Below are 24,326 nucleotides of genomic sequence, written 5' to 3' on the forward strand. Positions count from 1 at the left end.
ATACTTGTGTTTCACATCTAACTTCTTAACAATGTTTGTTTGGGAGTGTTTTCTCTTTTTTTTTTTTGTACACATACAATGTTGCATACACAATATCTTACTGAAATAGACCTGTTTGTAAGATGTTTTAGGACACTGATTTGATTATAGACATTGGGAAAACCTGCTTGCTTTACTCCAAGCGGTATCTTTGAGATGTAGAGGGGTGTGGGACAGGACCATCAAGCTTGAACTTTTTTTGCTCCAAACAAATCCATACAAAAATTACCATTGAATTAAAATGGCATCATAACTATGCATTCTAAAACATATTTCCCATTTTCCAAAAGTACTAAACAATTTAGTTAGTACAAATGGCTAGTGGCCCCAGTTGCTAACACTTTCATATTTACATAAGTGTCAGAAACTGTGAATATGGTTATGAGGTCTAAATCTGAGTCTGATTAATGCAAAAATTATTTATGTGCATTAAGATGTCATTCATACTTCAGAAAATCAAGTTAGTAAAATTATTTGACATAAAGCAGAGGAACAGAGTTGAATGTATCGCAGTTTAAAGATTAGGCTGAAGTGGTTTGTATATTAAAAGTGTGTCTTGGCCAGCACACCTGTTGTATTTCAGCAACTCTGCAGGTGGAAGTGTGATAAACTCCTTGGGTAGGTGTTTCACTGTTTATGCAAACATGTTCCACGAATGCAACTGTTCTACTTTAAGTGGTTATACAAAACCAGGCACACATTTTGCTACCATTGAGAAGATCAGGATACACTCATCTAAAGTATTTCTGCAGTTTCAGATTATTGATTTTGCTATTATCAAAATTATGATGTATCAAAAAAATACTGTTTACTTATGGAAATATATTGTGTGTTTTAAATCAAGCTATTTGTTTTCTACATAATAGTAAATGAAAAACATTAGAATTAGGTTGACCAGTGTAATAATTGAAAAATACTAAACTCCTTTAATTTTTTTCCTCTCTTGAGGCAGATCAGTTTACCTTCAGGCTAGAAATCTATGCATAAAATTTCAGACAGATTTTTTTAAAGCAAAGGAACATGTGAGTCCTTCAAACCAGGATTTCAAGTGGAAAATATAACCATTCTGTAATTACAGTTGCATCACAACACTAGTGGAATTCCACTAACATAGTGTTGCATAAAGCCTCGCTTGCTCCTCCTACATGCACTAAATATAAATGTGCATGAGCAGCAAAAGCAATTTGCCTAATACCTGAATCAGCTAAATAGCATTTGCACTAAAATTGTGTATCTGGATACTCACTTCTCTGGTAAAGCTGTGGGTCAAACATGATAAATAAGTAGAAACATAATTACATTTTCTCTAACTTTAGATGCTGTCTTGCTATTTTGTTGCTTGTCTGAGAAGTTAATGATTTCTCTTGCTGTACTGTTCAAGTGAATTTATTTGTTTTGGAAAGGAGGGACATAATTTCAGTTAAATGTTTCTGTAGAGTCCTACATTTCTAGAGTTACCAACCAATTTACATCTATGCAAATCCTGGAACACTAAGTTCATTCCTCTGAACTGCATTGCATTAACATAGGCTTACTGAATCTTGGAAAACATTTTTCTGTGTATAATGGCATTGTAATTAGCTGAATGCTGTTCAAAAGGCTAATTGCTTATTAAGGTGATTCTTTTTCTGTCACTCAGGATGGGTTATAAATTTCACAAGAGACTGATTTTTCTTTCTGAATGTAGTATGCCTACAGTTACTGTATGTTAAATGTGAATTGCACCAAATTGCTAGTCCAAATGTCCCTCTGTTTAATTCAGAGTTTATATGCAGAGTTGGTGGAATATTTTCCCCGAAACTAGAACTGAGTCACATATCATGCTAGTTCTGATTTTTTTTTTTTTTTTTTTTTTAATTGTCAATTGGGGAATAGAAAGTGTTCAAAGAGATTTCAGACTTAGCAAGGAGGTAGTGAAGCTGATCTGTTCAATGCCTTCCTGGCTGTTCTCCACTGCCAGCATACTTGCTTTCTTTCTCTATTCTTGTTTGGGAACAGTGCCAAAAAGAAATGTGAGCAGTCTGTCTAAACAATTTGTCTCTTTCCAAATCCACATCCCATTTTTCAGTTTACTTTTTCTGTAACGCTTATTAGAACTCTTATAATAAGGCATCAGGGAAGAAATCCGTTTGTCATTTTATTGCAAAAGAATGAGGAGAGGGTGCTGTAAGTGTCGGAAGTCTGAACAATTTAGCAGAGGGGATCCCCTTTTGGGTGCAGTTTACTTTCCATAGGTGTGAGTGGAGTGACTTGATACTACAGACTGATTGTAATTGTGGGAAGGCTTTTCCTGCCAGTAGTATGCAAACTGATTATTCCACTATTAAAAAAATCCATGTATTTTACAAATATCTCATTTGAAAGATTAATCAAATTTTGTATTAAATATAGTCCATGTTGATAATGCAGATTATAAACTCATGCAGGAGCATGTGCTTCTGTTTTTGTCTAGTTGGAGATTATCCCTTAATCATGCAGGGTCCAGGTGTGCATTTTCAGATTTGTTGACTCAGGAAAGCTGGAGATAGCATTAAAGGCCAGTGACATTATACTATAGCTACAGTTAGGTTGTTGCTTCTCTGAACAAGAACTCTTGCTTGAACCGCCCGGTGAAAAGAATGTCAAGAAGAAATGTCCTCATTACAGGTTGCTCCTCAGGAATTGGACTGGCATTAGCTGTGAAAATGGCAAAAGATGAAGAGAGAAGATTTAAAGGTAACAATGTCTCTGTTTTTTGTCTTCATAAAAAGATATTCTTGAAGGCAGTACTACTTTTTTCTCTGTGCTTTAACAGGCATTCAGTTTGGTGACTTGTTTCTTGTTAGTTTCCCCCTTCCTACTGTCAAGAAAATACAATATAGTGAAAATATACTGCTTTCTGTAAGGTGATATTTCTGTACCTGTATTGAAGCTGAACAGCTATTTGAACTGAATAGTTTTTAAAAAAAGAGACATTTGTATAAAAACAAATATCTGAAAATGTCTGTAGTATGCTACCTTGGATATACGTTCACAGTTGTAGTTAGCTTTGCTTCTGGCTACTGAAATCTTTGTTGAATGAGATGTACGTGCCCATTTGAGAACCAAAGAAATTAATTTAGGAAAACAGTTTTTAAATTTGCAATTTTTTTGTTAAAGTATGTTTCATTATTCCAACCCTGTGTAGGCATAAGAGCATTAACAAAGGGGCTGGGATTTGTCTTTCTGCTGCAAAATAAGATATTTGCTATGATTGAAAATGGATGACAAGGTAAATACAGCAATCTGTGGTAATTCAGTTTCTCACACATTCTCTCACAGTATTTTATTGCTAACTGACTGGATGCAGAATCATAGTTTTCTGGGTAATTAGGCCACAATAATGATAAAACTAATTTTTATTTGAGAAGTAGCTTGCACAAACAGATATTTTTGCAACCTAAGGAAGCATCTGTCTTCCACTTTTAAATCAAAATATGGTTCTTCTGCTAAACATGTTGACGGTGATTTTTTTAAAAAAAAAAAAAAGATATCTGGAATTAAAAATCAGGTTTTAGGTACGTAAAAATTAAAGTTTTGGTGATAATATTATCTTCATACACTGCATGTTTTTCATCGTGCATAGCAGTTTAATTCTCCTTTTCAATATCTTCAAGATTTCAGAACCGGACTCTGGGAAATCAATGACAATATGTATTGAAAATAGATTCTTTCTACTTCAAGTTTTTATCTGGGTTCTATCACTGATATTTAAGATATGGATGTAAAAGCGATGTTCTTTAATACTTCTCAGTAAGACTGCCACAGAATAAGTTTTATTTCTGATAACTGTTGCTTCTGGTGTGTTGCAGTGTATGCCACAATGCGGAATCTGGCCAAGAAAGAACCACTCGAGGAAGCTGTAGGTCGCAGGCTGGGCAAAACCCTCGAAATTAAGCAACTGGATGTCTGTGATGAACAGTCTATTAAAACTTGTGTGAATAGTATCCCTGACAGAAGGATTGATGTACTAGGCAAGTACAGATGTGTATGCTATGAACAGATACCAGTTTTCTATTTAACATAATCTCAAGTACCCTGGAGAAGTTTCATTAGTGTATTTTTTTAAATGATCAAAGTAATAATAATTACATACTATATTCTGTTAAAGATTCTTAAGGCTTCATGCAGATATGAGTGGATTAGATCTCATTGTGTTTCTATGAAATAGGGAAGCTTGTTTTCCCTATTTACAAAGGAGAAACTTGATCACAGAGAAGTGTTTTGGATAAGATGGTACCATTTTTAGTAAATGTGAGAAGAGAACTTTTGCCTAAATTGGCATCTTCACATCCAAGACTTTCTGCTCTATTAATGGAGCATAGTCCTGTTTACAATGAAGGCAACAGCTCTCTGTACTAAGAAAGCAACAGCATTTGGGAATTAGCAAGTAAAAGAACAAATGCAAATAAAGTAAGGATACTTTCATTTTGTATTGAGAATTGTACTTTACGGATCATTCAACAAGAAGTGTTTTCATACTGTTTTGCTAAAAATAAATGCTAATATCTTAGTAAGATAGAAATTGCTTACACCATTAACTATTAAATCTTCTCTAATAGAAAATTATGGACCTGCCTTTATTTTGATTAATTGTTAAAGCACTGCTTAACAAGGTGCTTCTGCAAACTATAATACTCTGGAAATACTAGTTGTAGTGCAGAATGCCAGTTCTATCAGTCATTCGCCGCTTATAAATATTCAGTAGGCAAATAAAAATCAATGAAAGTGTGTGGGTTTGGTCTTTGTTTTGTGTTTGGTTTTGTTTTGTTTTTTTTTTAAGATTTGAATGTTAACAAAACAAAAAGCAGACCAAAATATGGTCCGGTCTGTCACTTTTTGAATAAATCGAAAACTTCTCTTCATTCCTATAGGTATTGACTGTAGCTTCTAATTCTTAATACTGAATTATAAACAAATATAGATAATTCTTGGCTCATTTTCCTGTAATCATTTTATAATTTAAAGAAAAAGGACTAATTGGAAATAAATTGGTTAAAATGCAAAATATCAGATAATTTTAATTGGATTAAAAGCATAATTAAAAATAAAAAAAAAATACGGAAACGTCAATTGTATTTGCAAAGCTTTAGTGACAGAGTCATGTCTTTTAATCCTTCCTTTAAGGATTATTTAAAGATCATTTAATCCTTAATCCTCATTTTACTTTCAAGTGCTTTCCAGTAAAGATTACAAGTTAATGTTTGTGGAGGTTGTTGCTCACTCTTTTCTTCCATTTTGTGCAGTTAGCAATGCTGGAATGGGACTCATTGGACCTATTGAATGTCAAACCATAGATGAAATGAAAACTGTGATGGATACCAACTTCTTTGGACTGGTTCGACTCCTGAAGGAGATTTTGCCTGACATGAAGAAGAGAAAGAGCGGGCATATAGTTATAATAAGCAGCGTTATGGGAATACAAGGCAAAGTTGTTTGGTTTTTTGTTTGGATTTTTTTTTTTTTGAACTAAGAGTTCAGTATTCAAAATCTAAAGCTTATCTCTTTTTATCTGGTGGAAAAAAAAAAAGTAGGAGCTAGCATTATCTAACTATTGGGCTTGTGCTTTGTAATGCTGAAGTTCCAACTACAAAAAGCACAGCACTTAGACCTGATGGTTTTTATGCATCTAGGTAGTTACTACCAGTTACTCTCAAGACATTTTAACCACAAAACCTGCAGAGTGATTTTTTTTTTAGAGTTTTAACTCAATTATTTTAATTTATTTTTTAAAAAATTATTTTTATTATCCGGAAAATGGGGCTTAGCATTACTTTTCTTTTTCCTATTGGAAAAGATTATGGGGACAGACAAACATGCTTATTATACTCTGCACAATAATAATGGAATAAAATCCAATCGTGTCCTAGACCATTGTACCACCTTTTTGTAAAGTTTCTCCTCTCATAAAGCTCCACAGTACCTAATTTTAGCAATAGATAATGATGCTCCTGCTCTTGTGTTCCATCTGGTCTACCTGTATTTGTTTCAATTATGACAACAGTGGCATTGATCTTACCTGGATTATTCTGGTGAGCAAGGGTCCTAATTCAAACTGCAAGAGTTGTTATTGTTTAATACAATACTTACCATCCACCTAAATGGATTGATTTAGGGCTTTTTCTAAATCACTCAGATGCAAGCTGGATCTCTTGTATAATTGTATCTCCTGCATTGCACTTAGCTTCTGTGTTCATCTATAGCCTAATAAAGTCTTGGTATTGTATGTGCAGACACTTTCATATCTTAGATTACAAAATATTTAGTATCGTCCAAAGAAATCACAGCATCAGCTAGGAAGAGGAAAAGCATTAGTCAAGCATCCTTTCCTAGAATGAGCAGTTTTGAGAACATAAGCAAAAAATCAGTATTTAGATTCAGTAGACACAAAGAATTTTCTAATGTTTTCCCAGCAAGACACTAGACATTTTGGGAAAATACAGTAGTTTTTAAAACTAAACTATTAGTATGTTGAATACAATCGCATTCTCAGGACGTTTTGTTTGTACCATCAGGTATCTTATTTAATGATGTTTATGCTGCATCTAAGTTTGCTGTGGAAGGATTCTGCGAAAGTTTAGCTATACAAGCACTGAAGTTCAAACTGCAGTAAGTATTGATCCACTGATGTAAATTGTATTTTAGATAGTTTTAAATATATCCAGAGCTAGGAAACAAATTTAAAGCTTGCTGCTATCTAGGAGAAACAGATCGAGGAACCCATGGAAATTGTATATCATAAAAGGCATAGAAATGTCCACATTCTTCACACTACAGAAGCAAGTAAGATGATCTAGATGCTAAAATAAGCATGTTCTCTTGAACAGTTGAAGGCTGTTTAGCTTTGGATAAAATACAGTTTATGTAACACTTCTGAAAATAGATTCTTTCATACAATATCATAGGAATAAAATGATAATATCAACCTGTAATATTTTCCTTTAGAAGGGATAACAAACTTCTTGGGGAATTCATAGATAAAGTTCAAGGGCTCATCATAAAGAGTGAGCAAATGGGAATCCATCAGAATGGAACACAGGGCAAGATTCCTATAATAACAGGAGGTGGGAGGAAAGTGACAAGAATGTGGTGTACTATTTCTTAATGTTTTAGACAGTATTTAAGAGAATGGTCCTGTTCGTTGTCTGTGGGACTTTGGGGTTTGATTTGTCACATGTATATTCACATTCATGTAATTCTGCTACTATTCTTTGTGTGAAGTCTAACAACTGTTAAATATCCACTGCATCTGTGTGTGCCTAAGCATTTAGCCCTTGTGCTGTGGGAGAAGAGACAGCTATTGTCATGGGTTTTCAGAGACAAAGCAGCATCGAAACTGATTTTTTTGCATATTGCTCTGAAAAGTTTGGAGGGATTTAAAATAAATATATTGTAATAATATACAGGATGTACCAGAACTTGTAAGATTTCAGGAGTGTAAGATATAGCAAAAAGGAGGTTAAAAAAAGAAAGTAGAATGGGAAAAGTTCAAGGTCCGGTGTGAAGAGTGACGCAAGAGAAAAGGCTTTAATTCCAGCAGCAGCTGGAATTCTGCTGTCAAGGTCAATAGCTTGATTTAGTTCTAAAGAAGACCCTGATCAGAACTCAAATCTAGGAAAAGGTCCTATCCCCAAGAATGTTTTCATAAATAGTGGCTGGGAGCAATTACTGCCTGAGAAAAGAACGAGCAAAGAACTGACTAGTAATTGTATTTCAATGATTTGCTATAACGCTACTGAGTAAAATAAAATCTTCTAGATATGGCAGCAGCCAGAATCTGTCCACCCACAGCAAAATTCTCTATATTGTATTTTATTATAATAATCTGAAGGGATCTTGAATTATGTAATACTGACAGCTTCACAAAGAAAATCCATGTTTGTGTAATTGCCCCATCTCTGTCAGCTACTTCTAGTATTATCATGGGAAAGCTATAACAAAGAAATCTCTGTAGGATTTTATGCAGAAAGTAATGAATTTTGTTATCATACTTTAATTATTTTTCTTAATATTTGATAAGTTCTTGCGGATAAATCATCCTTAGAATCCACAGCTGTGAGACAGCAGGTAATAATGGCACTCACTTCTGCCATGAATTAAGTTACAGTACTTCCCTAAAATTCAAGCTACACAGATTTCTACTACTACATGTGGATGGGTAGGAGCATGAGAGCAATGACATGGCATGGATTGCCTTTACAGAATGTACTGTTTAATATTGCTCGCTAACATGTACTCACAGTGCAACTCTTCAATATTCTTTTTAGAGAAGGACGGAGAGGTGTATTTCCCACGGAGGATAGTCAATAACCAGTTTATCTTTGCTTTTTGAACAGGTTAAGTTTGATTGAACCAGGCCCAGTGATTACAGAGTTTGAAAGAAAAGTGTTTGAAGACGGAATGAAAATGGATCTTTCAGCTGCAGATAAAGAAACAGCTGAGATGTTTACTAATATTTACCTTAAAAATTACAAACAAATTTTCCAGAGCCTGGGACAAAGTGCTGAAGATGTTGCAGAGGTAACTCATCAACAACTCGTTTTTTTCTTTCTTCTCAGTTTTTTTTTTCTTTGTAATTTATGAATGCACTGGTTGGTTTTTGGTATAAGCATTAGATTTAATTAAATGTAATTTACACAATTTAAAATGATTTTTAAAAACTCAAGAGAATCTTGACAGTTTTAAACAAAACCCTTTAGAATATTAAAAGAATGTTCATTTTGAAGTATTGAAGACAACTATGAATTGTAACTTAAATACCACTGAAGTATTAGATGGATTTAACACTTAATACTGGTGAAGTCTGGACAGTCTGCACAGGGTTCCCACCTTTGGTTAAAGCCGCTCTCCTCTCCATCTCACTAGTAATCCCTCCACTAATGTGAAGTTCACTCAGCTACCCCAGACCACCAAGGCACAGTAGAAGATACGTGGATGTAGTTTCTGGTGCTTGGGGCTTCCTGCAGGAAGACAAGTTTAGGCAAGCTGTGGAAGGGGACAATGATTTCAGATGTTTGCTGCTAAGGAGTAGTTTGAGTGTCAACTGAAGGTTCCCAGATCTTGCTGCAAAGAGCACTGTTCCAATCCTTTCCTGGTGAACTGAAGAAGAAAGGATCTACCTATTGTGGGCCTATAGGCATAATTTTGGAGGACTACTCAGGATACTTAGGTGTAAGGTGCTATCACTGTGGTAAAGATAAACAAAACCAGGACTAAGAAATAAGTAAGTACTTCTTATGGCCTTAAAAATATTTTAAGAAAAATTTCTAATTAAATTTTAATAGAACTACATACAGGGTTTTACATAATTCTAGCACTTTATTCTTCCACTTTTCCTCTGCTTAACTGAAAACTATGTTTTTACTTTTATTATTTTGGTACAGGTTCTTTAACAATTCTATTTCTCATTCTTGACAGCATACAATAAAGGTAATTCTTGCAGAAAATCCCCCTTTTCGCCATCAGACCAACACCTTGTATACGCCGATGACAACTCTGAAGTATGCAGATCCAAATGGAGATCTACCCATTGATATATTCTACAAAATGGTTTTTCATCATGACAAAATCTTCAGTGCAAGTCTTAACTTTATCAAATTGCTGAGGTGGAGAAGTAGAAAGAGCTTTGACCTGGGAAAACCCTCACAATAAGTATGAGATTATATAGTGCAAATTGGAATTACTACTTGTAGCTACTGATAATGCAGTATGTTGTTATCCAAATGCCTTTGCTCTGTAGTTGTGAAAAGGCATTCAAGATGTTTATTTGAGCTTAGCTAAGATATTCAGCTCAACGTGTTTATCTTGAACTTTACAGTTCGCAAAACCTTGAAATTAAAATCCTCTAACTATGGATTTATTCTGTTTAGTGTTTGCTTTTTACAGAGATGTGTTTTCATGGGAACATGAACATTGACTGATACTTGCATATTTGATATTAACCCGATCCCCTTCACTTATTAGAATATACTGAGATGTGTGCTATATGTAATTATTTGGATTCCTAATATAATAAATATTTTCTCTTATTAGAATAGAATTAGTCTAGTAATCCCTCAATCACAACAGCATTCTTATTTTCAGAAATCAGGTCTCTTTACCAGTAACATAAGAGAAAGTCTCGTCAATCTTAAAATGTTACAACTAGAATATTGATAATTCTCATATATATGTTACAATATTCTGAATGGTTCCTTTATATGCAATGGTTACTGGCATATTACACATAGTGGACAAACTATTTTTTAAAAGCATCTTAAAATAAAATATCTTCTTACTGTCTTGGTACTATTTCTTGTAAAAATAACAAAATATTATCTGTGAGAAGTAATTTAAATCCATTAAATGCCTTCAGGGTCTTGAGTGGTTGACGCTAAGCCCCAGGCTCTCCTTTTCCAAGTTCCTCTAATAAGTATGTGTTAAACCAGAAATCTAGCAGGAGGAGAAGGTCTTTTCCCCTCTCTTTCTCTCACCCTCATCCCACAAGTTAGCTGGGGCTAAAGCTGTGGGTCTGGGTGTAAGTGCTATTCCTGCATGGCCACTGCCTTCTCTGACCTCCAGCTGTGCCTTGGTGCTGACCCAGCCTGAGGCAAAGGCCCCGTGGCCCTTGGGCCTCCATGCTGCAGTGTTCCAGCAGCAGTGCTGGTTTCACTCAAAGAGAGCCTGGCGGGAGCTCGCTGGGGATACAGGACCTGGCTTTCTCTTTCCCTCAGTACTTCGAACTCTGACTTCGTGCTGGGACTTGCAGGGGCCTGGCCCAGCCCTGCGTCTCCCCCAAGGCTAGCTCAGAGGAGCCAAGCAGCAGCCCCTGCGTAGGCAGCTCCTGCAGATACAAGCACTTCAGGTAACGCTTGGCTTGCTTTGCAGTTGTGACCCTTTTGGTGGGGCCCCAGGCGTGGGGGTGTGTAGGGACCTCCCTAGGCCTGTAGGACAGCGCCTGCAGCAGCCCCTGCACCCAGCTGGAGGCCTCTGTTCTACTCGTAACTCACACCTCCTCCAAGGTACTGGGGTGGTGCCTGCACCCCACCATCAGTGTGTGGATGGAGCAGAGGTGGGAATAGCGGCTAGGCTGCAGATGGAAGGCAGGAATTAAATGACAGTAGAGTGCTGCTAGGGCTGGAGGGAGCATGGCCACTGGCCCCTCTGCACCCCCAGGCGCAGAGAGACCCCACTGCTGTCTGTTGAGGGTTAGAGTTCAGCACAGGGTTATGGCTTGGCCAGAGACATCCAAAGAAGAACAGGGCCTGTTGGCAGCAAGGGCTGCAGCTGAGGCACCTCTGTATCGCTTAGGTGTGGTTCTCTGGCCACCAGCTTGGGGCAGGGCTGCTCTACTGTCTGTTTTTCCTTTGCAGCACAACGCAGCAAAGAACTACCAGGACCACAGGTTTCAATGGGCCTTCCGCAAATGGTTAATTTTATTTCATACAACCTGTACGCTACTGTTTATGGAGTGGATTAAAAGTAGAAAACGCAGCTTCACAGACGGATCCCGAGTAAATCCAGCAACGACCCTGCCTTGTGGATAAATCGCGAATGAAGAGCTGAGCGCCAGCCGCTTGCCCCGCTTCGGGAAGGCACTTGCCGAGGGTGTGAAACCCCCGCGACTACAGAACCCGAGGGGAGGGGCGGGCGGGGCCAGAGAGCAGCTCTCGAAGGAGACGTCGGGCCCAGCCAGGCCGAAGCGCCCGCGCAAGGCCCCAGCCCGGCGGCGGGAGGGCCGCGGGTCCCTCGCCGCTGCCGCCGCCCGCACGTGGCACCGCCTCACGGGCCGCGCGCCACCAGCGCTTCCGGGCGGGCGGGGCCGGGCGGCGGAAGCGCGTTCCGGCTTCCGGCGGAAGCGGCGTCCCTCGCAGGTCGAGCCCGTAGTCAGACCGTTTCCGCCTCGCGGCCGCCCTCACCGTCGGGCCGGACGCCGCCGCCGGGGGAGGAGGGCGCCGTGCCGCGCCGTGCCGCGCCGCGCGCGAGCAGTTTGGCGTCTCGCCTTCCCTCAGGCTGTTGATAAGGCGGCGGCGCCGGCGCCCGAAGGATGTGGCGGAGGCGGCAGTGGCAGGCGCCGCGGCCGAGGGAACCCTGAGCCCGAGCGGCGCTTCTCGGCCCCGCGCACCGTCGGCTCGGCAGCGGCCCCCGGCCCGGCCCGCTCGTCCGGCGGCGGCGCCGCCCCTCCGCAGCGTCGCCTCCCGCGGCACCGCCCGCCCCTCGCCGGCTCCCCGCGCGCTGGAGCCCCGCGCGGGAGCTGAGGGGGAGCCCGTGAGCGCGGGAGCCGAGCGCCTCTCGGGGAGCGAGCGGCAGCCAGGATGGCCTCGTCGTCGGGCAACGACGACGACCTCACCATCCCCAGGGCTGCCATCAACAAGATGATCAAAGAAACGCTCCCTAACGTCCGCGTGGCAAATGATGCCCGGGAGCTGGTGGTGAACTGCTGCACTGAATTCATCCACCTCATCTCCTCCGAGGCCAACGAGATCTGCAACAAATCGGAGAAGAAAACCATCTCCCCGGAGCATGTCATACAAGGTAAGCTTCCGGAGGCGGTGTGCTTCTGCCCGGAACGCCACGGGTCACGCAGGCTTTGAGCCGCTCCTGTCCCGTTGCGACTTTCTCTTCTGTGGGTTCTTGTAGCTTTATAAAAGACAACAGGCAGGGGTCTTTTAAGGGTCTGGAGGAGAAGTATGTGCTGTCTGACTTGTCGGTCGCATTGCAATGGAAGGTTGTCTTTGTGTGCTTAGAGCGACTGTTGAGTGTGCTCAGGACCAGCTCTCATTTTGTGGTTCAGAGAAGTCTGTGATGCTTTTGAGTGAAGTCACCACATCCATTCGTCGTCGTTGTACACCTGTGAAACGAGGTCTGCTTTTTCGAATGGTTATGCAGATTCCTTTTACGGCATGTTTTAAGATCCTGAATTTATCAAATGTCTTTCTAATTGGAGACTGGCAGAAGATGTATGATTGAGTATGTGGGGCCCAGGCTTTAATCTGTATGGATCCTATAAAGAGTAAAACGTTTCTCTAGGGCTATCTTTGGAGTCTAATTGTTTAACACTAAGTATTTTTATCTGTTGTAGAAGGCATTTAAACGTGACCTGTGTCCTTGCATCTCTTTCTGCTATTGACTTCCCCTTCCTCTTGCTTGAATAAAAGGGAGAGTTCTCTCTCTGTGTCTCATTCGCCTTTCTTTAAATTCTACCATAGTGAGTTTCCTTGCCTTGTCCTTAAGTCTGCAACAGGCATCTTTTGTCATGAATCATTCATTTTGCTGCTAAAGCAAAGGTTGTTGATACCAGTGTCTGATGCAAACAAATTTCTAGCAGCATTAGTGAAAATGTACTGTACTCTGCTGCCTGGTAGAGATATTAACAGTAACGTTTGTAGTAGAGCTATTTTCAGGACTGTGATGGTATCAAGTTAGTTAAAAAAATGTGGTTTTTTGGTAATGATTCTTCGTTTGAAAGAAAAAAAAATCTGATTCCTTTGGATTATATCAGCTTGCTCATGTACTTGACTGGATTATGAGCAGCAAAAGAAAATATGTAGTGTGTATGAGCTTTAATATTCAATAAAATACATGTAAACCTGGAAGGTTAGCAAAGCAACTCTATCACAAGCTCAGGATGTAAAGAATGAAACTTGTGCTTGCATGTGGAAGCATACTTTGGGTATGATGCTTCTTGATACACGGATAGTTTGTTCAAGTGACCACCAAAACGTTTGAGCTCAGTTCTTAACATAGGAATAGACATGATCTTTAAGGTTGAGGACAATAAAGAATTAATGTGTGAAAGTATTTGTTGCCTGGTATTGGTGGTCCTTAGAAAAGATTTTACCAATTGCTGCCCGAGGGTTAGTCTGGGTTTTTTTTGGAAAACAAATTGAAGCTAAAACGTGTGTGTCTGTATCATCAGCAGGTGGTCCCAAACCAAGTATTTTGATGGGTTCTATGTCTTTATATTACCAGATTTTAATGTTAGGAAAAATTATTTTCCAAATAGATCTGTACTTTTTAGTCAAATATTGTTAAGGAAAACTTCAGAGATGTATCCATTTTTTATGATCCTCCGGAGATGGAAGAAGTTGTTCGTGGATTTTTCCACTGTTTTTATCTTTAAGGAGGTATATGTGCTATTAGCTTCTTCCAGATGCTGGTCAGTTGGCAGATGGTGCTTCTGTGAGGTACGAGGGTTTAGGTCGCTAATTTTGGTGTATATAGGCATAGTATTTCAGCATTTTCATCCATCTTCATACATTCTAGGTACTTGCTATTTTGACTGCCTCTTAATGTAGCTCCATGACAACGATGCTAACAAATTAAATAATTGAAATATGTTTGTTGTGGTCATCCAGATACCTTGTTCCTTTTGAATGCTTAAACCAGTTCATTTAGACGTAAAATGAGGCTGGTGGCCATTGCATCAAATGTGGTCCAGTCTAAACACAGGGTGCTGTCAAGAGGAATTGTTTTGTATCCTCCCTAGAGCTGGACCTAGCAATTGCTGATACAGCTGACCCAGTGGCTTTTTGAGAATCTAGCGGGGAGCAGAGTTTTCTGTCAGGTGTGTTTGCTGATCGGACTGTTCCTGTAAACAAGAAGTTACTAGATTGGAAGCAAGGAGCAGAAAGGGTATTTCACTGGGAAGGAGGAAGGGGGAAGAGACGCCCTGCAGCTGGTGACACCCTGCCATTGGACTGTATTAGAGGTAATGTGAAATTGTATGTCGTCACTGTACTTAGGTGTTTGGCAGCAGTGGTGCTTAAGGCACCCCTTCTTTTGCACTGTTAAAATGATTGTGTGGCCACGTGCTGAGCTAGAACTCTCCCCCTGCTACTGGGTTATGCTTCAGATAGGTAAAGTCCCTGCTGTGTGTCATTGTGTGGTAGCACAAACACTTGACTGGTACAGTGCTGTCAGCAGCTTAGGGGAAGGAAGGCAGAGCCTTCTTGCATCCCATGAGAGATCTGATTTGGTAGATGCACTCAGGCTATGCCAAGCACTCGCTACTATCGATAAAACAGCTTCCCTGGAGAGTACCCAAAGGCATCAAGGCTATGTAATAGTCCTAAGTGGAAATAGTCTCCATGTTTATTGTTGAATCCCACCATCAGGAACCCAGCTGTGAGTCTGAGACTCTAATAAGCAAATTAATATCCTTCCAGCCTGGAACAGAAAATAGGCTCATTTGATAGTTATGTGACTCGTGACAAGGCAGGCTTTTTATGTGAAATTAAACTTCCATTGAATTCTGAAAATGGTGAGATGTTAAATCACCGGTTTTATGAATTTGGTTGTTTGGTCTACACAGAGCTGCTGTGCAGTAAGGTAGGCTGTGGATTGATGGCAAATCCTGTAGTTTCTTTTAGGCTGTTAGGATACTGACAGTGTTTATGTTAACACTTAATGTTAAGAAAACTCAAACAACTGTTAATGTTTTGAGATTTTATTTTGGAAGTTATTTTTCTTTGAAAGGAGCATAAAAAGTTAAAAATCTCAGATATGAATGACCTGATTGTATAAAAACAAATGTGGAACTAATACTGCTTAACTGATTAATCGGAGATCTGCACCTTCATGCAGTTCTTAAGAGTGGGAGGAAATGATAAATATGATTTGGTGTTTGTAAATATGAGAAGTTCCACCCCCCAAAAACCCCCCCACACACACACCACAAAAACCCAACCAAACTGCGTTTTGGGATTCAGTTTAAATTTGGTGTGATCATTCTAACCTCAGTAAGATACTGAATTTTCAGCAGTCTGGGTGGATGTGTAAATTTCAGACTGAAGAAATAGAAAGACTGTGTTTTGGTGGAACAGTAGCTCTGCTAAAGTAGTAATCACTTGTCCCACATTTTAACACCATGCTGGTATAAGGGGACTTAAATTTCTTCCATGCATGTGTTCTGTAAAACCTTGATGTATTTCAAGAAGATAGGAAATTTTTGAAGTTGTTTCACAGCCAGCGTGAATTTGATGCACTAGACCTATAGCGCATATATCATTCTTCATAGCTTTATTATGTTGAACAATTGTACAAATCTGTCTTGGTTTTACCACTTTTTCTTTTGTTTGTTTTCTTTTTTTTAGTGTGCTATATTCAATACATAACTGTAAGTTTTTTTCCATTAATTTATGTTCTTTTAAGGGCCACTTAAAATTTCTGTAAAAACACCTCTTGCTGTTGACATCGGGTTGGGCAGTTGTTCATATTCTGATGCAACAGATTGCCAGCCCTGTCTCCTTGAATACAGGGTGGAAGCCGAATACTTAGAGAATACCTTTAGGTTACTCTTTAGGTTATGATACAATGGCATGGTGCTGTAATTATGGGTAGGAAAATGTTGCTTACAAAATTAGTGTTAGAATATAGTCTGAGTTTAGTGTAACTGAGAGCTTGTTTATAACAAGTTGTTGATTGCTGTTGTGCAGTTTATTTTGGTGCTGTTTCTTGAATAGCTTGTGACATAAGATTGAAATAAAGTAAGATAAAGGTTGAAACGACTATCACTCTGTAAAGAAAACTCTGATTTGTGTAAATACTGGAAATTAACCAAGTGATTTATTAAAATTGACTTGTTTCTAGTATAATTGGTATTTATGTAATATTTCTAGCATATTCTGTAATAGGTTCCACTTTGGGGTGTATGTATGTGTGGAGGCATATTGTAGTAAATGGTGAATCAGGAACAGAGTGTGCCTTTTGTCACGTGTTCTATCTGGGTTTTTATAATCCTTCCTGTTACTTTTGCATTCTTGAAAAAGCTGTTGTTGCAGGATATAGCTGCATTTCAGATTGCTTCAGATAAATAAAAGGGTTTCCTGTTGAGACATAATATAATTAAGAGCTCATACATAATTTTATATAATTTTTTTATATGTGAACTATGCATTTTTAGCTTCTTGGCACTTGAAATATGAATTTAGATATTAAAAGACAAAATCTAAAATTCATAGGTGTAAGGTAGCCTTAATTAAGGCAGAAATAATTAATGATCTGTGATCATTTTGCATGCACTGCTTTTGCTGTTATAGGTTGCTAATTTACCTTCTACTGAAGATTTGCAATAAAACTGGAAAGCTAGAATGCCTGAGAGATTAAAGGTTAACAATTCAGATAGGAAGGACTTCCTAGTTGTATAAATTCTGCTTGATTCTGATATGTAGAAGATGGGAGAAAGATGTCTTTTGAAGAATAATCACTATCTCTAGCAAAATGTATCTGAAAATCCTGAATCCTCTGCAAGTGCAGACTTCTTTGGTTCTACCTGACGAACCTTAATTTTTCTAGCCTGAAAGCGTTCACTCTTAAATGGCATAGGAGAAGAGACAGGGAAAATAGCTCTCAGATCTTCTTATGAACACAGGTTTTCATCACCAGATAATAGAAAAGTGATCAAACTTTTAACTTTTTTTAAAAATCTTTTAAATAAATTGATATCTATTATCAAAAGCTTTGTAAAATATAAACAATGTTTTTTCTTTCTCTCTAGCACTAGAAAGTTTGGGGTTTGGCTCCTATATCAGTGAAGTGAAAGAAGTCTTACAAGAATGCAAAACAGTAGCACTAAAGAGAAGAAAGGCCAGTTCACGCTTGGAGAACCTCGGCATTCCGGAAGAAGAGCTTCTAAGGCAGCAACAGGAATTATTTGCAAAAGTAAGTACAGCAGTACTTGTACTGATGAGGTTAGAATAATTAACCCTGCAGATCTAGTGCCACAAAAGCATGTGCACACCTCAGGAAGTATCCCCTTCCTTGTGAATTGCTGTAGCATCTAAGATGCTCTTGACGTTGGCCTGTTTGAATTGGGGAAAGTGAAGTCAACAAATAAGATGCTGCTACTTGTTACTTCTGTGACTTGGCGTATAGGACTTCATGTACAAACAAATTTTATACTCTAGGTTTAAAAAGCCTGGTTTTTTACTGCTACTTAGGTATTTCCATTCTACTGTAGAGAATACATTAAGAATTACTTGGCTGAGGAAATAAAAGAATGACAGCTGATGTTCTAGGAAATTACCAGTTTTGATGCATTAAAAAGTGAAAATTTCTTTTCTGTTTCTGGCCATTAGTGCACAAATGTTATTTCTTAGGCTTTGAAAGGAACATTTAATCGTTCAAAATTTCTAATTTGTCCTTTCTCATCTTCCTTTACTCTTGGCAAGACTCTAATTGAGTGAATTCATGCATGAATTTTTAAAGAGGCACTTCAGGCATAGGAAGAGCATTTGCCTGCAAATACAGTGCGCGGGCATGCAAACACACCCATTCTCCTTCATCCCAGCCTTCTCTCCTCCCAGCTTTCCCAGATAGTTTTAAGTATGGTTGACTTATCAAACTAAGAGAATAGTAGGGAGAAATATGGTGTAGAAAGATAAATAAAATTGGCTTTTAGTCATTTAAACTTGGAAATGTTCACAAACTAAGTGATGTGAAAATTATCTTGGATTTCTCTTTTCTCTTACCCAAGGCATGACTCTTACTTTCTCAATTTGCTTACTTAAATTTCCTTTGGTGAAAATGCTTATTCAGTTACTTGTTACCATGTCAGATTACTGCGACCTTTTCTCCCCTTTGCTATACCTGCTTCTTGCCAAAAAAATTAAGAACTGTTATTTTTCATATTAAAACATGACAATTATTTTAATCTTAATTGCATGATGAGTTTTAAGGCATTTAAAATTTCAGTATACCATGCAGCTGTTGTCAGCAAGCAGTGAACTAGTTATCATAAATTCATGTGTGCCTAACTTTTGTTTGACTGTACAAACATTAGAAAGACCAATATGGCTGCTTCTGGAATTAAGGGTAAGACTTACAAATAATAGTCAGTTTAATACCTGGTTTTTACTTACTGTTTTGTTCAAATGACTTAGCATGATATACAAACCAAAAAAGCAGTAAAAATAAGGTATGTTAAGGGAGTACTAGCTCCTGAATAACATTTTAAAAAAATAATAATGCTGAAACCACAGCCACCTTATGTAAGCCACGCTTTAGCTAAGGAATGACCCTGTGAGGTATGTTCTTCTCAAATTCTATAATACTGTGCCTTAATGTCTAAATTAAGGCAATACATGCAGGTTTGACAAGATTGTATGAATATTTTTTTTTTAATAGTCCCTGGTAATATGAAAAATCTTTGCTTAGAATCAAAGATGGCAGTCTCATTTTTCAGAAATGCTAGTTGTGATATGCTGTTGAAGGTACTGTAATTATTCTTAAAAATAGTTGCACAAATGCATGTTTGTTTATTTGTGCTAATCTTGTTAATATTCTAGAGCATGACACTAATGCTGACTTGCTTTATTTTTAAAACACTTAATGTTATGCATGTTGGATACCTGTAGCTTGGATGATTGTAAATATTTAAAGTCAGGGGAATGGCTTATCCTGATGTTCATGCATGTCTGTAAGTTTCTGTGCAAGGTGAGTGCCTTAACAGATTTGTGGTTTTTTTGAGGCTTCCTCAGTGAAGTTCATCTGTGCAATAAATGAGTTAAGTTTACCAGATGCTTATAAAGCTTCTTAGTCAATACAGCTCAATGGAATTTTTCTGTTTTTTTTTTTTTTCCTTTTTTGAAATGTATGTTATTAGAAATACGACAGCGAGAGTAGGTGCTGACAAAATGATCCATCCAGGGTGAAGTGCTGAGCCTCTGGTTCCTGGTGCATGCATGTGTATTACCTCATTGAGTGGACAGTAAACTTAATTGTAGCAGGGACAGTAGGGAGCCCTATTGGTATCTTGTGTGTGATAAATATTTATGCCTCTCCTATGTGTACAGATGCTGCTGTTGTCCTTTGTTTAAAACTTTACAATGTCTTAAACTGTCTTCCAACCCTTGTAACTTCACTACACTTGAAGCTTGAAATACTGAAAAGTCTTCATTGAGAAGAGATTCCTACTTCTGTAACAGTATTTTCTTTTAATGCTAGAACAGACTGAAGAAATGTGACACTTCTTATAAGAAGGGAAGACTCCCATTTTTTCACTTAGCTAAGTAGATAAACTGGTTTTGGTCATTTTCCAAAGCTGCATCTTGAAGTTTTCAAAACTGAAAAATTTGTTGATGTTTTAGAAAAATAAAGGAAAATTCAGTGCAATAGGATTAGAAGGGAAATCATTACAGTCTTAGTGATGTAAAAGTAGAAGAGTAAAGAAGACTGCAAATTTTTAATTTTAAGAACTTTTTCCTAATGTTCACTCAAAATACAAATTGAAGTTTTAACTTTAACACGATGGACTAGCATACTGTTGAAATCAACAGTAGTTGCTGAAAAAACAAGTGAAAACGCTGGATAGAAAATTGAGGTCACCAGTTGAACTGTTTGAAATGTTTTGTTAGAACATCTTGTACTTCTCATGTACCTTTCTGTAGCAAAGCCATCCTCAATCTGCATACCCAAATTTGAGAAGACCTTGCATGCCTCCGTTTTCCAAAGATTGTTTAGCAAAGTAAGATAATGGCTTTCTTTTATGTTTTTGTAATAATGTGTGTCTTTGTGGTACAATTGGATGATTTCATAATTGCAAGTTTTAGTATCAACAAAGTAGGGCTGTTCTCATCTCTGAACTGTGATTAAATGTTAAGATCCCCTGAAATGGAAGCCTAAAATTTCCATTGCTTTGCCTCACTTAATTTTTCCGTTTGGAAGTGGTTCAGCACAATCCTTATAATGCAACTTGAAGTACACTAGCTCCTGCCTCTTGTTTTTGTAACTGTAAATCCTCCAAATGGTGGCCTCTTCAGGGGAAAATACAGCTAAACATCTTGGTACAAATAAATAAGGTACTTCTAGATGTGATTTTATATGTACAATTAATAAAAATGATACAAAATGAATCTGCAGGTGCAGATAAAACTGCTTTTAAAGATAGGTGCTCTAGAGATTTGTCACAAGCTTTGTATGGCCTTAACAATTAAATTCATGTCTTTAGGCTAGACAACAGCAAGCAGAACTGGCGCAGCAGGAATGGCTACAGATGCAACAAGCAGCTCAACAAGCACAGCTTGCTGCTGCCTCAGCCAGTGCATCCAATCAGGCAGGATCCTCTCAGGATGAAGATGATGAAGATGATATCTGAAATTCACCAGCTGAGTTTGTCTTTACTAAGAAATATTTTTCCTGCACAATGAAAACGGTGAAATGAATGCTTACCTGTAAGTTTGTATGCATCATGGACTGGCAATTGGTATTCTAGGGGTGTCTGCTGTTGTGTGCTGTACATGTATAAACTGTCTTTTTTTGAACTCTTGAAGATTTAAGGTTCAGTATCATATCAACTTTGGATTTTTAATGGTGTATATGGAAATTTTAGATAGCAGTGCGTCATTTGATCAATAAACAGTGTTACAATAAACGAGTTTATAAAATATAGTGAGATTTATACAAAAAGCTCTAAATCCACATTTGCATTTCTTCCCTTTTAACTAAACTATAAAATCTTACTTAGAATTTTTAATTGTTTTTTGGGGGAGTGGTACAGTAGACATAATCTGTTAATGGGAAAAAAAGCAGAGTTCAGCATCGTAGAGTCTGAATTCTTAGTTCTTTTTAAAATGAGGATATATATGGCAATAAATATTATATATGCTCAAATACCACACTTGTTAAAATTTGAAAATGATACATTTTCACCAAGTTAGGAAAAGGTATGTTTAATAGGAGTTGTACAAATTCAGTCACTTTTTTGTATAGGGGTGAAAAAAATAAACACATGGTTTTATTATGACATCCTTTGACAGTCTTAACTGAATATTTCACTTCAAAGACTGACTTGTTTGAAGAACTAACTCTTCTATTATTTCACTCCAGTTTAATGTTAACTGTTGTTGATGGTATTTCGTAGTCCAGATCTATTCATACTGTTGAAATATAAAGCTGGAACTTGATGAAACAAAATTGTTTTAGTTCCACTGACGTAACTGGGAATGATTAAGTATTCAAGCCTAAGAAGGCAAAAGCTGAAGCTAAGAGCATGCTTACCATAAAAGAGGGAATTTATTTAACCTTGATTAGTCATTGTTGTCAGCATAGTGCTAACATTCTCCAGACTAGATTGCCACTGGATTACTAAGATACCTTGTTGAAAGATAACATTTTCTTCGTTCAAATTGGTTTGTAGGAAAGTCCAGGTTTTTGATGAACTATTCCCCAAGAGTGATCAGCAATACATGGAACAGAAATGACATAGTAGTCCTTTTGGTAGTTGATTTGAAAATTCTGTTGATTAATGGATGAACAGCTGTTCTTTGTGTTGAAATAAAGCACAGTAGTGTCCATTGCTGAGTTTTAACGTGTTACTTGAAGTAATACTGGCATATCTTCTGGTACACTAATCTGAGCAGACTAGAAAAGCCACTTGCATGCTGCTGTAGATGATCCCATAGCTCTCTAACAACGTGGATTGTTTTATTAATTTATATCCTCAGCAAGTTGCTCTAGTTTGAATTCTTGAGGAGGGCTGCAGCAGTCTGTTTACATAAGGATGCAAACGGAAAATTGTGTGCCCATTTTTGCATAAAGATCTGAACAAGGTACAATTGGCATATATTCAGATCTCGGTCACATAGTGACTTTTGATTTAAATTTGAGATACATTAAGTTGTGTATTGAATAAATGTGAACACTTCCTTAAATGCGTTAATGCAGTGAAAACTTGGAAAAGTATTTGTTTGAATGTTTAAGTTTGAAAAAGAAAAGCAAAATGAAAAACCTTTCATGGATACTATATACCATGTGTTAGGCAAGGTTTGACTGAGGAAGTGGTTTTCTGTAAAGGTTTAAGTACCAAAGGTAGAAAATCTAGTCTAGTGATACAATGTTTATGTGCAGTGTTGGCTTTTCTAATTTGTACTGTAACACCTTCACACTTTCTATTTTAAATGAGTCTTTTCCTTTTAAATAATATTAGGTATATTTTCACACCTTTCTTTTCTGATGCAGAATTCAGGTTAACATTTTACTGCATCTGGTATGTATGGTGTAATATGTTTGGATCCTTGTGACCTTTCTTTTGGACATTCTTGTGCTTTTTCATATGCTGTATTCTTCAAGCAATAAAATTCTGATGTGTTTTTATAAAATTGCTTTTATATTTAATGAGTAGTCTGTCTTCTTCATTGCATTTATAAAGAAAAAAGTTAAGACTACTTAAACTGCTGTTATTTTGACCCACTGAACACTTCTTGTGACCAAAGTCTTTACAACCTGAGTGCTGTTGGATGGCATTGCTGTTCACTGGGGTTGTTAATGCTTGCAAACAATGTTTCTGGGCTTGACCTGCACTCTTTCCTCTTGGGAATTGCATTTTGTGTATACGCATTTTTATAACCTGACCTTCTAAACTTGAAAAGTTGGACAAAACCCCTGTAGACCAGGTATAACCTACTGAAATAGTTTCAGTTTAACAAAGTGAAAGACCACAGGTAGAGGCTGGGGAAGTAATGTATGTTAGTCTCCTGTTGAATTAATTTCATGTAGACAGTTTTGTTTAGAGACTACTTATTCAGCCATTCCACCTCAAGTATGAAAAGTACTCTGGCAGTTGCAGGGTGAGAATCTTCACTGATCTTTCAACAAACGTAAGCATTTTGTATTACTTTCTTGTTGTGCTAGCTGTTCAGTGAAGACAAGGGATTTCTGAATTTGTGGTACTGCTGATTTTTTTGGTACACCAGATACATACAGTGTAAAGTTTGGTTAGTGAACTGTATTGTTACTTTGTCTCAGAAGAATCATGTATAAGGATGTGTCTGTTTCTTAAATACTGAGTTGATGAGATTATCTGTGGGTTTTCCATAATTATTCTGACAGTCTGTTTCAGAGTGCTTTCACTAAGTGACTTTCTTGCAAAATCTCTTTTGTGTTACTTTAATAAAGTGTATGTCTGCATGACATTGTGGATAATGAATATAGTTGTATTTACTACACTGAGGTACTTTTAAAGGAAGTGTCTTGAGGATTCTAAGTATCAAATACTTAAAATGATATTTGAATTTCACTGTTTAAATGTGGCTAGTTGAGTCTGGTATTGAAACATTAGAAAGGAGTTTCTGCAAGAATGGAAGAAGTATCTGAAAGCCACAATTACTAATGGTGCTCTTCAGATTTTGTAAAAGTACCTCCATTAAGAAGGACTTGGTGTAATAATGCCTGTGTTGATCTTTTCATCATTTTGAAACAGTGCCAAGTCAGGACATAAAGTGATTTAATGATGGTTGTGGAACAGCAAAACCCTTACTCTGAAATTTACACTTCGTTTCAATCTCCCAGTGTTG

At 37.7% G+C, this 24,326-nt stretch overlaps 2 protein-coding genes across 2 annotated transcripts; both read left to right on the forward strand.

Annotated features, from left to right (window-relative positions):
- The first annotated feature begins 35 nt into the window (after positions 1-35).
- LOC141926547 (retinol dehydrogenase 8-like) lies at positions 36-10,338 on the forward strand. Its single transcript, XM_074832513.1, has 6 exons — positions 36-2,754; positions 3,870-4,035; positions 5,308-5,483; positions 6,573-6,666; positions 8,394-8,577; positions 9,475-10,338. Exons 1-6 carry the CDS (start codon positions 2,658-2,660, stop codon positions 9,706-9,708), a joined length of 951 nt encoding a protein of 316 aa, XP_074688614.1. The 5' UTR covers positions 36-2,657; the 3' UTR covers positions 9,709-10,338.
- Positions 10,339-11,907: 1,569 nt separating this feature from the next.
- DR1 (down-regulator of transcription 1) lies at positions 11,908-23,959 on the forward strand. Its single transcript, XM_074832517.1, has 3 exons — positions 11,908-12,570; positions 17,534-17,697; positions 20,984-23,959. The coding sequence occupies exons 1-3, from the start codon at positions 12,351-12,353 to the stop codon at positions 21,128-21,130; spliced, it is 531 nt and encodes a 176-aa protein (XP_074688618.1). The 5' UTR covers positions 11,908-12,350; the 3' UTR covers positions 21,131-23,959.
- The last annotated feature ends 367 nt before the right edge of the window (positions 23,960-24,326 follow it).

Source organism: Strix aluco, chromosome 8 (assembly GCF_031877795.1).
Source record: "Strix aluco isolate bStrAlu1 chromosome 8, bStrAlu1.hap1, whole genome shotgun sequence".
NCBI classification, from domain to species: Eukaryota; Metazoa; Chordata; class Aves; order Strigiformes; family Strigidae; genus Strix; species Strix aluco.